This window comes from Equus quagga, chromosome 2 (genome assembly GCF_021613505.1).
Source record: "Equus quagga isolate Etosha38 chromosome 2, UCLA_HA_Equagga_1.0, whole genome shotgun sequence".
Lineage (NCBI taxonomy): Eukaryota > Metazoa > Chordata > Mammalia > Perissodactyla > Equidae > Equus > Equus quagga.
Window position 1 is genome coordinate 44,626,323 of NC_060268.1, and position 15,880 is coordinate 44,642,202.

Genomic DNA, 15,880 nt, shown 5'->3' on the forward strand with positions numbered 1-15,880 from the left:
ATGGACAGTGGGAGAAAAAGATATACTATTGATCTGACCCAGAACATCTAATCCCTTTTCTTTACATAGCTGCCTACAGCAAGCTCACTCTCGGGTTTAGTATAGAAAACTTCAACAGTGAGAAATAGGCACAAAAATATAAAGGCTAAGGATTATAAAAGGAAGTGTGACTTGTTTTAAACTAATGACAGCTTACATACGGTGAAATATATATATATATATCTAATAACTATATACATATATATAGTTAGCTTCTAAGGTCTCCTTAACTGACCTGGCTCCAAATTTCCATTCCACGACGACATAGTTTCAAATAACGAATCTTTTCTGTCAAAAGTTGTCTATAATTGACCCAGCCTTCAGAAAAGAATTGATGGTCTGAGAGATGTGGGACAGCTTCTTCTCTGCCTGACATTTCCAGGGTTGTTTCCAACCTGAGCCTACCTGTACAAGTGAAGCCATCACCCGTGTATCCTTCCTTACAGAGGCAGCGGTAAGAGCCCATGGTGTTCTTGCAGTCTGCATGTTGGCTGCACATGTGGGTCCCATTGGAGCATTCGTCCAGATCTTAAGGAAAAGGTCACATCATTATGAAAAGAAAGTGTGACATTTAAAATTGATAACAGAATTTTTCTTTACAGAATTAATATTTTCATATTTATAATCTATGTAGTTCATGAGAAGCAATTTCTGTCCTTTTTCAACCCACCAGTGCACTTAATGCCATCTCCAATCCACCCGGGGCTGCAGCTACATTTGAAGCTTCCTGCTGTGTTGGTACACACAGCATGTCTGTCGCAGTTGTGTGCTCCGATTTCACATTCATTGATGTCTGGAAAAATAACCAGCGGTTTAAAAAAAGTTTAGCACAGATGTCTTTTTTGTTTTTTTTAAATAACGTAGCAATATTCAAAAGGTGACTTACTTTCACACCTCCCAGAGTATAACATGGGTTTAGCACCCACATGTATACTCTACATATATTGAACAGCTTTAAATTTCAATTTATAAAGAAAGAACAATATGATGCTCTTTGCTATTTTTAACTTTGATTATTTTCCATTATTTTAAGTGGGTGTCCAGTCACTGCTAAACAAAATGAACCTCTTTCTAGTTGAAGACCTTAAAAAGTGAGTTGCCTAATGTTCCATGGTATTAACATTCACGGTCATATGTTTCAATTCCCAATATTTTTATTAAGTCAACTGTAGAGTAATGGTGCACAGTGTTTTCATGTCTCATACAAAGGAATACAATGGGGATGGCAAGGTGGAAAACTTTTTCAATCATATTCTATATATTAAATATGTTTTATTCTTAAATGTAAAATACTGTTATTTAATTATGCTTTATTGCTATTAAATTTTTACTTTAGGTATTGCTAATTCAAGCATTTGCAGAGAATTTTCCTTAAAGCAATGTGCAAATCACCTTTTCTCTAGCTTCTCAGAGTCCTAGCATGTTGGAGACCCAAGCCTTCTTGTATATTTCATGTAAAACTCAAATCAATCCAATGGAGATTTTCCAGCAAAAGGAGTACCAGATAAGGGTCACATTACTAAAAGACTCCAAATTCTCAAAAATTCTCCATTCTGCAAAATTCCATTTCCAAATTTGGCCAAGATTGATTCTATAACATACAACTGTTATAAAAAGAATATAAAGTATAAAGTGAAATATGTTTTGTTTCCTGTGATATTGTGATTTATAAGAAATATGTATTTGGTCTTTGTCCCCATTTCTGGTAGAGCTCCTAAAGCTCTTGAAATTTCCCAAGTGACAAGAGTGAGAAAGGTGTCTTTCATTATGTTAATGAGGTAGCTTTTGGACTGGACCCAAGGAGCAGGGCCGGTTGCCAGTTGCCAGGAGAACCAACCAAGTGATTAGAGGGTTAGAACTTTCAGTCCCACCCTCCTGATCTCCAGGGAGGGGAGAAGAATTGGAAACTGAATCAACTGCCTGTGACCAATGATTCAATCAATCACGCCCCTGTAATGGAACCTGCATAAAAACCCAAAAGGATGGGGTTCTGAGAGCTCCCAGGTTGGTGAACACGTGAGGATTCAAGGAGCATGGTGAGTTAACAGAGGGCATAGAGGCTCCGTGCCTTTTCCCCGTAACTTGCCCTATGCCTCTCTTCCATTTGGCTGTTCCTAAGTTATATCCTTTTATAATTAACCAGTAACCTAATGAGTAAACTGGTTTCCTGAATTCTGTAAGTCACTCTAGCAAATTAATCAAACCCAAGGAAGGGGTAGTGGGAACTTCTGATGTATAGCCAGCCAGTCAGAGGCACAAGTCAAACCTGGACTTGCGATTGGCATCTGAAGTAGGGACAGTCTTGTGGGACTGAGCCCCTAACCTGTGGAATCTGACACCATCACCAAGTGAACTGTAAGACACCCAGTTGGTGATCAGAATTGGAGCTGGTACCAGAATCTTACTTCCCAATTATATATTGAATTGAATTATATATCGAAAATGAATTATATATTGAAAATTAATCCATTGTATATTGAAAGATAGTCATTAACCTCATAATCAACTTTCTCATTAACTAAGAACAGGAACTCATAGATATGGATACTATGACTCTATATGGAAACCAATGTCTAACATGAAAGACCTCAATAAGGATAATGTTGGCACATGAAATGTTGCAAGAGTTTTCAGTGATCATAAAAAAGAAACTGGGCAAGCAACTTATGTTTACCCTTTCGTTTACTTAAGAAGCCTAATTAAATGATTTGAAAGCGTTTGGAAACATGCTGTTTGCCAAATTTCCATCTGAAGCTCTGAAATGGTCCTGGGATCCTTGGCTTCTCCGTCACTTCCAGAGCAAACACAAAATAAAATAATGACACTTTTCCCACAAAGATATTTTGTAATATCACTAATAATCATAAAATGAAAACATGCCTGGAAGAATGTTCTTAAAATTGCAACGTATTGTATAGGTCAATTTTAATGTAGCCTTGGTAGCCACATGACCTATTGAGTTATTAAGGCAGGTCAAGGGAGACACATACCAGGTAGCCTGAGAATTATGACTGCGAGCTTTAACAACTGAATAATTGAACACAGCACATTCCAAGGAAATGAGGAGGAAGGCCAGTCCAGGGATAAGTGTGGTAAGTAGGCACGAGAATTCAAGGAAGTAAGCCTGACCTCCCCGGCTCCCAAGCAGGGCCATCCACACTCCTTTCTTCCTCAGATAATCACTCCCCTCAGAGTTAATGCCACAAACCACCACTCTTGCAGAGTTCTGCCTTAATTTCCCTCCTTTCTTCGTCACGATCTCTGAGTTAGGTAGAAACAACGAGCTTTGATTGTCTAAGTATTAAAGCTTCAAGATGTTATAGAATCAAGGAAATTTCTAAGTGGAAAGAACTTAGAATTCGACTTTCCTAATCCTCACTTTCTCAGAGGAGAAAACAGAGGTCCCCAAAGGCATGGGGACATTCGAGGGCCCTCAATGAGGGGCAGAGCCAGGACCTCCCGGAACTCAGTTTCCCTGTGCAAGGCTTGGCGCACTTTCCGTTGGGCCACAGCTGCCTAATCAAGCTGATTTCTTTAGCCACATCAGCACTTTATTCTAAGTCCTGCTTAGAAGTCCTGCTTAGAAGTCCTGCTTTCAAACCTCAGTGAGTATTAACAGATTTATAGACATATTCACGAACCTTTTCTACTACACACAATTTTCAGAGATGATCGTAGGCTGTCAATCTAGTAATTCTGTCATCTTTTTCTTTCCAATTTTCTAAGGACCAAAGATACCTTTATTTGCATATGGATTTTTTTACGTTTCATATTTAATCTTGCATTAGGAAAACTACCATTTCTTTTTAAAAGGAGAGTCTCCTTCCTTTTTATCATTAATAATATGTTAACATAAATTTCTAATAGAAGAAAATATTTTAATGCAATGTTTTCAAGGTGAAAAGAAATTATATTTGCAGGAGGCCACATATCATAGGCTTTGGGATACCAGGAGTAACTGAGGAGGCAAGATTCAATTCTCCATTTCATGACTATTTGTAGAAGTCATCATCTCAATGCTTTACACTCTCAGTATATAACAAGTGAATTAGAAAGACTTAGTCATAAAGTGTAAAAAGCATCTCTGAATAAAAGGTTTTTGCATGAGTGTGTGCATGTGTGTGCATGTGCCAACTATTATTCATTAATCGTTTCCATGGCAGACTTGGGCCTAAGACTGCACCTCATTATAAAAGCAAACAGGAGGGGAAACTGAGCCATAAGGAAAACAAGCAAACAAAAACACTGTATTCACTCTACTCTTCAATTATGTGAAGGAAACATAGCACATGTTTGCCAAGAACATCTCTTTCTGTACAAATGTTCTCTTTCCCCCACAAGTTTGCTCCAGACAGAAAATTCCTTTTTAAGATTAAGAATAAGCACAAGCCAAGAAAAGCAAAGAAATTCAAATTTAGGGCTGACACTGCAACCTCCTTAACCTCACCAAAGCTCCCTCACAAAGACTCAAAGGTCCTATTTGCACAGCTCTCTTGAAGGGCAAGGGCGTGGTCTGAGCAGACCCCACGCACAGGTTCTTGGTTTGTTCCACTGAGTCTGACATTTGAGTAAGGACTGTGTTCTGAGCTGCTCTGGCCTCCTCCGACAGTCATACAGGGAGAGGCTGTGTCACCCACACAAACACCTGCCTGCCGGCCATCTGGGCGTCAGTCATGTGGACCCTACTCCTGCAGAGCTGGCACACTGTGAGATGTCCTTGATTGGGCATTGGGGAAGAGGGCCTTGGAGTGGCCAAACACGAAGGCTACTTAGATTTCTTAATTTGGATCCCAATTTGAGCCAAGACTATTGAAATGAACACCCACGGAGTTTTCACAGGCTGACAGCCAGCAGAGGATAATTAGCAGTGATAAGAAGCTGGAAGGAAATGGGTGCACGTTCTCACTGAGTGCTGGTCGTTTTGAAGCATATGATTCTCTCTCATGGACTAAGACTTACCAGCAACATTTCTCATGTGAAAAGAGGCAGATAGTTTGAGAAATGGAATTATTTAACCTGCTATTTTAACTGAAAACAATTCTGATTTTAATGGTATACCTTACTCACTAAGTGACCGAGTGGGCACATGATGGGAAGTAGGTTCTTACAAATTAGTTTGTGAAAACCAGGACCCACCAAGGATGGCACCTAGCTGCAACCTAGCTTTTCTTCTTCTCATTTGCTGTCTAATTTCAATTATGAAGAATGAGAAGCAGAAGCCTTCTATGTAGGCCACAGAATAGCAGTAATCCAGCCCCCTTAAGCCAAGGATAAAAGAGCTGTGTTACAGATTTCAAGCAAATGTACATTCTCCCTCCATTAAATCGAATAGTCCCCTCAGTAATACCCATGCTTTGGACAAAGCTTAAGGAGAAAAAAGAAACCCTTAACATCTGTGTGGGCTGGGAATGTAAGTCAGTGGGTGGATTCTGAACACTGCTAAAGTGATTGGGAGAAAAAAAACATGTTTATTTGTTAAAATGGAAACAATCAGTAATGACAAGGGAGCTGAAATTTTTAGACAAAGCTGTAATGGAACCCAGAGGACAATTTTTCAGTTCTCATGAAACAAAGTGCCTCACTATGAAATAGTATACATATTTTATTAATTCCTTTACAGGAATTCCTTTACAGGAATTATCAAAATATTTATATAACATTTTAAACTCATTTAAGAAACACCTATATGTATATTATACATATTATGTATATACATATTATATATGTGTAGAAACCTATGTAGATATATTGATTTTGTCTGTCATCAAAACATAGCTCCAGATCTGTTCTTCACTGTTATTTGTTGTGTGGCTTGCTTATCCCATTAGGCAAGATACATATCTCTATTTACAGTAGTTGCCTGGGACGTTATAAACACTTGTCTTTAACACGACTATCACCAAGGTAACCTGACGATATTCGAAGTTGTAAAGGACACTAGTTTTAAACTAAAAGCAGGCTAAAGGAGCCCTAGTTACATGGGATTGAAAAAACATTTTGGCTCAGATTTTTAAAAACTCGTTTTTAAGTATACCAAACTTGCTGCCAATTCCTGTTTATGTAAGTCATTTCCAATCAAATGTGATACCCTTGGTTGTTAATAGCAGTCTTTGCAGGGCCCTCTTTCTCTTCCTTCCCTAATGTACCCCTCCTTTCACACATCCCTGCAGGGCTGCTCACCTAAGGGGAACACTTGTGTAAGTACAGAGCACCCTGCTGATTTCTTCAAGCTCGCCAACCAGCGGAAGAACTAGCAGTCAAATCCAGAGTTCTACTCCTTTACAAGAGAATATCCCATGCCATGCTACTATGATATCAAAGGGGCCGTGAAACTCGAATTTCCTCCCTACAGTGCCAGCTGGGTTTTTTGAAACTGCAAAATCATTTCAGGCTACAATTTAAAAGTGGGGGGACGTGGCCCTTGGGAAGGAGTAGAGTACTTCTTGGACTTCAAATCTACGTTTCTGTTCATGTGTTACTAAAAAGACTGCAGTGCTTAACGTAAAACTGGTGTCATCTCATCCAACATGGAGCGCACAGCTTTCATCACCACAATCTTAGTTATCTGTGCAAATTCAATTATGAAAACCAAGCCCTTTAATATACAGAGTAAGATTTTCCTCTTTAAACTGATTTCCAGCATGTATCAGTAAATACTAGTATAGAATTTTGCTAGACTAGAAGTTATGTCTTTAATTAAAATGGCTTCTAGACACTGTGTCTATATGTCTTATTCTATAATAACAATAATAGCTACTATTTATTAACCAGTTACTGCATGCCAAGCACTCTGCCAAGGGCATTATATACATAATATCTTATTTACCTCAAATGATATTAATATTGCATGAAAATATAAGCTTTCTTCATGGTAAAAGGCCTAAAACAATCAGCCTTTCCACATGCCTCTGTTAGCTGGAATTTGGAGCATGAAATTCTAAAGATCCTATTCTCATAGGGCATGAAGACTGTCCCATTAGATTAACTTCTCCCTTCAGAAGCACCTCAGTTCTCTGGGTTGAATTTCAGTGAGTTCAACTGAGCCAAACAATGGTCTTAGCCTCTATTAGGTAAAATGCAATACAGAACGTCCCACCTTCCCCTTCATTACTGCCAGACCACCACTCCTTACCCCAAGTCCTATATTTATATTGGAAGCTAAAAATAAAGCTCGAACCATAGGCATACTGAGCTAAGCATCATTTGTACCCCAGAGACCACAGGGGGAGTTGAGATTTTAAATACTGTGCCATTTATCAGAAGGAACCCCTAGCTATGCTTCATATGAAGAGTAACACAGTGAGCATGAAAGCATTCTAGCTGCATGCTTCTTTTTATAATTTGGCTAGAATCTGTCATTTTTGAACCAACAATAATATTACTGGTGTTATCCTATATATCTATAAATTTGAAACTTAGCAGTATTGGAGAGTTTGAAATAATAATAAATATACTGGGGGGCTTTCTTGAAAAATGTTGATATAATTAAGAAAAGGATCTGTACATTTACCACACTGCCAACCTGCAAATATTTTAATGTTCGTTTGAAGTCACAAGGGCTTGCCAAACTGGCTTTTGTAATTAAAGTTTGCTATTTGTAAAGAAATTATGCAGTTTCCTAATTCAAGCTCACCATGGTCTCCATTATGTTTTAAATTTTGTTATATGCCATAATCCGTTATATTACTATAAATAACTACAGTAAAACTTTATTATACTATTTCACATACTTAACATCATTGCCTCAAGTTTGGAAATACCAACTAAACTCTTGAAAACAAGATCATTCACACAGAGTGACTTCTTTTATTTGACATTTAATAGAATAATCTCCTACAAGTATCGTGAAAAGATTTTCTTCTGTGCTATTGGTATTAGACAAAATTACAAATGGCTTAATTATCACTTCACAAGATTTGCAAAGTCCCAAGAATAAAGACTTATTTGGGCTAAAGCAACTCAATACATCAAAAGCATGCTAGTTTAAGGGACTGGAAGACTGATGAGAATTGATGAAATGTATAAATTGTAGGATGTGTTTCCTTAGAAAGCAACCTCAGTTATAAAACTTTAAATGAAGTGTTGGCAACCGAGGCTGTTGGGAAAGGCTGCTTTCAAATAGGGATATGAATGTTTGGTAATTAGCATGTTAATTACCTTGATTTTAACCTCATAAAAATGTGATATTTATAGTGCTATTTGGCATGGTAATTTATCCATTATGCCTTTTTTTCATAGATAAAGGAAAAAACCCTCAGCTTAGATCTGATTCAAAGTAAGACAAACTTCAAAGGACTACAGGCTAAGTTAATTAAAAATACTATACAAAAATCTGTATCGTACAACTAAAATGTTAATGGTTTAAAAACTTGTACTAATCTATAATTATGGTAGTGGTCTCTTAACCACTTCATGTTTTATGGTTCAATTTGAAAACACATACCTGTACAGCCAGTTTTTCCTTTTTTGCCTGAATATCCCATATCACAGTGGCAGATAAATGAGCCCTTGGTGTTTTCACAGGTTCCACTTAGGCAGATATTCGGATTCAGGTCACATTCATTGACATCTGCAAAATATAGATATTATTAATACATACAGCCATTTGTTTGATATCATTGAAAACTTTTTCCCTGAGATAAGACAACTATGACAAATAAATTAGAAAAAGCGAAATGTTTTCACTCAAAAGAAAATTATCATACTTACCCAGAGCTCAATTCACATTTGCTTCCTGTATTGCACGCTAACCATGCAGACTGGCTTTTTATCTGGCCCATAAGCAAGAGGTCCAGTAATCAACTGAACTGTGACTCTAGGCTGCTCGTGCCTGTCTATGTGACAGTCTAGAAAACTTTTTAAAACAGCATATACTGTTGCAAGATGAAACTTTTAATTCAGTCTGCGTGATGCCAGCATTTTAGTTCCCATATTTTAAAAGAAAGGATGGATGAACTAGTGTTCTTAGTGCAGGCAGTTACAAACTTTACTTCTTTTCAAAATTAAAAATTATCTATTTTTTTATGATATTCACTTTAATTTCTAGGACTTCACAAATATTTCCTAAGAGTTTTCCAAAGATATAAATGTGATACAACTTAAGTATTTCCAATTCTAGACTCTTGCTTTTAGCCAAGATGGAGTAATAGGGACAGAATTTACCTTCCTACCTGAAACAACAACCAAAGGACAATATAGGCAACAAAAAACAAGAAGAGAAAATAAACAAGATGCGTACTATGAATGCCTCCATATTGCTGTGTAGGGAGAGTTTTAAGGTCATGGCAGAGGGAGGTGGGTGACAGATGGAACCAGACAGTTCCCTGAGTTGAGGAGATGAAGCTGGAAGTCCTGGAAGGCAAGATATCTAGAGTTCATAGGGCAGAGTAAAGGACAGAAAAGAGACGTACAGAGAGAGAGAGAGCTCCAGAGAGCCCCAGAGATCTATCAGATGAGTAGTGATCAGGGCATTCATGTAAGGAAACTACTAGAAGCTGAAGGAAGTTCTACCCAAAAGAATTGGAGGAAACAATTATCAGAGTTCAAAGAAGGCCCGGAATTGTGCCAGTTCCTACCAGCCATACTGGAAAACCTCATAATTCACAGAGAACTGGGTAGAATATCCAGAAGGGCACTCAGTAATGGAGCAAAATTAGCCCTAGACTAACTGCTGCTTAAAGGCTTAAAAGCAAGACTTTGAAAAGATCAATCTGTTTCCAAATAATTAACTATGTTCCAGCAGAAAGCTCAAGAATATTTCTAGGAATATAAAAATATTCAGCACCTAGTAAGGCAAAATTTACAATGTCTGGCATCCAATCAAAAACTATCACACATTCAATGAAGCAGGAAAATATGACTTATAATGAGGAGGAAAGTCAATTTATTGAAATAACTCAGAATTAACACAGATGATAGAATTAGTAGACAAGGACATTAAAGCAGTTACTATAATTGTATTACATGTGTTCAGAAAGCTAGAGGAATGATTGGACATGTTAAATAGAATGTGAAAAAAAGACCCAAATCCAACTTTTAGAGATGAATACTATAATGTCTGAGATTAAAAATATACTGAATGAAATTAAAGGCAGATTAGATATTGGAGAAGAAAGGTTTAACAAATTTGAAGACACAGCAATAGGAGCTTTCCAAAACGAATAGACTTAATTCTAGAATTCACTGAATTCTTGTCAGAAATAAATTTTGCTGGCCTTTGGTCAAAGATTTTAAAAGCCTAAACTCTAGGCAGAGCAGAAGCAGGGTTAAGTGGACAGAAATACTACATACACATAAAAGAAATGCCATCTGGAGTTGACCAATGTTTAGCTCAGTCCATATGACATATCTGACATCACATCACAGTCACAAGAAAGTTGCACTTTGGAATGTTAGCACTATGCCCCTAAATATCCTTACTTCTCCCAAAGGATCTGTCTGTCAACTACTCAAACTAATCTTTATGTATTTGTAAATAACCAAAAAAAATTGGAAAATTCTGTCTTTTTTGCTTACCAACACAAGTCTTCATGTCTTCAGATGCCATGAATCCATCATAACACAAGCATCTGTATTCTCCAGGTATGTTTGTACACTGACCGCCATCACAGATATTGGGGTTATCTTCACACTCATCAATGTCTGCAGAGAATAAAACCGACAACGGCATGTTGTTGATATTGGTTCTATTATTCATTGATGAAAAAGTTAACCAACCCAAGTCAACTAAAGATTCTCATAAGACTACTAGTTCTCAAATCCAGATGAAGCTTTACCCTATCAGGTTATCCTGGGTAAAAAAGGTGAGAACCATTTTCAAGATTCATAGCATACTGTTCAGGATCGAGGTTCACACCCATTTAAATGTTCATCACTTAATTAGCACTTTTATCTCTGATATAAATTTATCATTCAAAAATGATTGTGAATCTTCTTTTTCTAATTGCCAAATTTAAATGCCTAAGGTCTATCATCTTCTGTTTTACTCACATGTTAAGGTAAAACTTGCTTGAAATAAGCATATCTACTTAGATGTATTTTTAGTAAAAATATCTATTTTCAACATTTAATTTTTATAGCCAAATTTATATACAGGACTTTTTAGGGAGATTTTTCTAGGTCTGATAAAATAATTTTGTTGCCTAAACCTAAGTTCTCTTCTTAACCCGAGTCAAAATCAAAACCTATATCACTTACCTCATTTCCCATCTCTAGCTGGCTACGTGGCTCTTGTAGCCCAGTGTGATACAACAGGAAGCATAAATTAGACCAGAGGTTCTCAAATTTTACCTTGCAACCAAAATCACTGGGAGGGCACGTGAAAACAGATTATTGGGATCCACCCCCAGGAGTTTCTGATTCAGCAGGTCTGGGGTGAGGCCTGAGATTCTGCATTTATAACACATTCTCAGATGATACTGATTCTGCTGGTCCAGGGAACACACCCTGGGGAGGACTGAAGTAGGCCAAAACAAAAGATTCTTCAAATTTCTGATCAATGAAGAAAATGTATTTTATACTCCATTTATTGAGCATGTGCCAGGTACTATGCTGAGTGCTGTATACACTCCTCCACACAGGCAATCTGAACCCCATCTTATAGATGAGGCACCTGATGCCAAGGATCTAAATCAAGGACACACAGCTAAAGTATGTGACAAAACAAAGATCTGAACTCAGGACTGTCTGACTCCCAAGCCTGGGCCCTGAACCACTCCTACAAAGGGACCTGTTACTGAGAGATTTCACAGGTGCCTAAAACCTACTTACCGGTGCACGACCTCTGGTCAGGCATTAGTGCGAATCCTGGCTGACAGCTACATTCATAGCTGCCTTCAGAGTTTGTACAGAAGGTCTCGCAACCACCGTTCATTATACTGCATTCATCAATGTCTAAGAAAAAGGAAAACAGTATCACATTCCTCTGTGTTTATGATCGTGGCACATGTTTAAAGTTTCCAGGGATGGGTCAAGAAAACAAACAAAGAGTATACAAAATTTAAAAAAGCATCCTAGGGCAAATGGAAGTCACTGCATTGTTTGGTTCCTTCAACAAATATTAACTACATACCTACTATATGCTAGAGATGAGAATCTAATAGTGAATGAGATCAACACTATCCCTACTGTCATAATGCCTCAGCCAGGGAATTAGATGAACAATTAAGTACACAATGGTGTGCCACATGCAATGTAGAAGTGCTAGGTGTTAGGAGAACATAGCCCAGTTACGACAATGGGCACATAGGTGAAATTCTCTGGGTCATGGATTCAGTTATAAACTTGACATTCAGTTTGATTGATGAGGTTCCAACCATTTTAAAGGACTTGAGTTGGAGTTCTGAGTTGTCCTGGGCCATGTTTCAGAAGAATTTGGGCCGATTTATGATTTTGGGTGGAAACCATGTGAGATCCGGCAGTTCTACACAGGGTACACCATGCCCAACCAGGCCCAACCTGGCAGTTTCCAAAAAGTTTCACTTTGACTTTGGGCACAGAGCTTTCTGTGCCACTCTTCCCAGCACCACTAAACCTACCGAAGACCAGCCACAAAGAAAAACGTTTGTCCCTCAAAACCGCACGTTTAAGGAATGCCAGACCTGGCCTCTATTTCAACGTAAGATGTGAACATAGCATGGTCTTCTTCCCAATAATTCTTCTTTGAAATCTTTCAGCTGATCAAAACTAAGGGTAGAGACGGCACCCTATACTTTTTGTCATTTTCACGGCACACACCATTCTTCGTTTACTTCAGGTGGTCTGTAATCACTTGCTGATCTGCCTGGGTATGCGTGTGTATAAACAATGCATGTGCTACTGTTCACTATGCAAAGTAGCGTGGGTCAAATTATACTTGCTAGAGCTAGAATATTCTATATCCTGAATTTAACTGGTTCTTTAAACAGACAAGGGAGGTGAGATCCATAAAGCATGAGCTACCATGAGAAGAATTTTACTTACAGGAAAGCAAGAAAGATTAAGTAAAAATAACTAGTGATGGAAACAGAACTCCGAGGACATGGCTTGAGTATTTTAGAAAGAGACTGAATAAAATAAAACATAAAATAACATAATATATAGAACTTACCAACACAAAACAGCCTGTCAGGAGTTGAATGATAGCCAGGGTTGCAGGCGCACTGATACTTCCCGATGAGGTTCACACAGCGGCCATGGGGGCAGAGGTGCGCGCTCAGCTCACACTCGTTGATGTCTGTTTAGAAAACAGAAATAGCAAACGTCCAGCCATAAGCTTCTGACTCTGGCAGGATGTGGGTCGAATAACTGACTAAAAGTAAGTGAACTTCCTCCTTACCTATACATGCTGAGATGTTGGGGGACAGCTGATGACCAGCAGGACATTCACAGCGGTAACTTCCCTCGGTGTTTAGGCAAACGCCTCCTCGGCATAGGAGAGGATCTCTCTGACACTCATCGATATCTGCAAAACGGAAATGACCCGTGCTGAAGATGTTGGTGGTGTCCTGCTCAGGTCCCCATGACCCGGCCAGTGCACTCATTACCCAGTTGCTGGGAGTCCTGGCTGCGAATGGCTCACAGGCTCCCTTCTCGGAGAACTGCTGTCCACTTCACTCAGAAACACCTGGGAGGTGAGAGGTTAAACCTCCCTCCCATGCTGTGGGCTGCCCATGGCCAATAAGTGACTGAACTGACATGAGAGTATAATATCCTGGCCGCCTGGCCTCAAGGTGGGACAACTCTCTGGCACCATTCACCCTCCAAGTCCCCTGTGGGATCAGGTTAAGGCTGAAATGCAGCTGAACTCTTGGCTTCTCTTCTTCCCCTGCCCTAAGCTGCTTCTCTCACTTTCTTACAGGTTCCTCCTGAGAGCACTCTCTCAAAATAAAAACCCTATCTCAGGCTTGTTTCTAGGGAACTTGATCTAATGCATCCACCTTAATCAATCTCCTTTGCCAGAAATGTTGGAGAGAAACTTTATAATGTGACCCCTAAAATGGCTTACGTTTGAATTGTTCTCTCTCCCCTGGGGTGTCTATTCCAGGTGTTAAACTTACTTCTTAGGGACCCATAACTGGTGTCTGAGCCAGCTACCACCCCACAGCATGAATTCCCTCATTCTTTCCACATGTCAGTCTCCCTCTGCCACAGACAGATTCCTGACTCACTGGTCAAGAGACGAGTGCACTGGTGGAGCAGGAAGAACCTGGGACATAGGCTATGAGTCATCAAAGCTTCTTGGAATCCTTTCTTCCCTGTGCTGATGAAATGGTCACACACTTACCCATGCAGTTCTTCATCATCATGAACCCACTTTCATAGCCTTCATCACACTTGCATTCAAAGTCCCCTGGGGTGTTCACGCACTGGCCTCGGCCACAGAGGTCGGGAGATATGCGGCATTCATCAATGTCTGCACAAAAGCAGCAAGTGGCAGCAAATGAGGATCAGGACAGCTTTAATTCTTGTGGCAACATGTTACAGATGAAGAGATCTATATTGTCTCTCCAAGGTGAGCCCCTTCACTGACCTGTGCAGTTTCTTTCTTCAGAATCAAGAGCAAAGCCACTGTCACACCTGCACTTAAAGCTGCCGATGGTGTTTCTGCACTTGCCATGGGTGCAGAGGCTGGGAATCATCTTGCACTCATTGATATCTTCAAGAAAAATAAAACACACAAAAAATTCATGAGCAACCAATTGGGAGGTCTCAATGCCCACCATTTAAATCCAGGAAGTTAGAAGGTCTTGATTTAAGGCCTTGGTAATAGCTATTTTAAAGAATCTGTGATGATCCATGAGAAATAAGACTTTGTAAACATTTCTAGTCTTTTAAACGTCTACATTTTAGAACGCATTATTAGATAAGTAAAGAGTGTCTTTATGCGGACTTCTAGAGCCCAGCACACTGCCTGATACACACTGAACATTTAACTTCTGCTGAATAAACGAGAGCTATTCTAAACCACTAGTGTCTATACTTAAAGCATGTAGAAGACGATTGGAACATATTGTTCACAGCAACTAACTGTGTGTATAGCGGAATGAGATATTCACTTATTCGTTTTGGATATACCTAAATAAGAATTTCGAAGATTTCATTTATAGTTTAATTATTTGCAAACAATGGATACTACATAAAATATTTTCTTAAATAATGTCTACTGTTTTAAAATATTTTCTCAATTAATTTTAAGGTTTCACTAATATAATGAAGAGTTTCCTGTATACTAAAAGAGTGCATACGTAACATGTGATCTGAGATTCCTCTTCCAGAAGCTTTTCCAAAGCAAGACCTAAAGCTCAAGAAATACAAGTTCATTTCTAAAAAATGTCATGAGAGCTAGAGCTGGCAGATTAAATCTGAAGGACATGAAGTCCCTCTGTGGCAATGGATTGCCACAGCCTTTGGAAGCAAATCATTCAAGCTCCTTTGAATTTACTTAAGAGACATTTAAGAGGGCCTTCTAGAAGCTGTCTCTCTAGACAGTACCATTTTAACCCCCTGGGCTTCTAGGACCAAATGCTCAGTAGAAAAACAGGTCTACACTTTTTAATATAAAGATAATTAAGTGATATTTATATACTCATTTTCCATTTCTATAGGTTGATTTAGTTATGAAGTATCATAACTAGGTCTAGACACAATGGGCAACCAACACAAAACTATACCAGGAACATAAGCTGGGCCTTTCTGAATAATTGGAATTCTGAGTAACCAATTCTGATTTTTCCATACGCTGAAGTAAACAAGTTCCGTATCGTATGTAAAAAGTTAACTCAATTTTGGAATTAGGTTAAATCTGTAACTTCTTATTTTTTACATGGATTTTAGATTATAGCATAATAAAATAATATTTTAA

At 38.6% G+C, this 15,880-nt stretch overlaps 1 protein-coding gene across 2 annotated transcripts in view; it reads right to left on the reverse strand.

The window, feature by feature from the left end:
• The window catches only part of FBN1 (fibrillin 1), a 227,174-nt gene that overhangs the window by 59,914 nt on the left and 151,380 nt on the right, over positions 1–15,880 (reverse strand). For both annotated transcript variants that reach the window (XM_046652577.1, XM_046652578.1), the window contains exons 26-34: positions 14,549–14,674; positions 14,303–14,431; positions 13,355–13,480; positions 13,127–13,252; positions 11,809–11,931; positions 10,555–10,680; positions 8,483–8,608; positions 710–832; positions 445–567 (exon numbers count right to left, since the gene is read on the reverse strand). In XM_046652577.1, the coding sequence (XP_046508533.1) occupies positions 445–567; positions 710–832; positions 8,483–8,608; positions 10,555–10,680; positions 11,809–11,931; positions 13,127–13,252; positions 13,355–13,480; positions 14,303–14,431; positions 14,549–14,674 (1,128 nt within the window). The remainder of the gene's footprint in view (positions 1–444; positions 568–709; positions 833–8,482; positions 8,609–10,554; positions 10,681–11,808; positions 11,932–13,126; positions 13,253–13,354; positions 13,481–14,302; positions 14,432–14,548; positions 14,675–15,880) is intronic.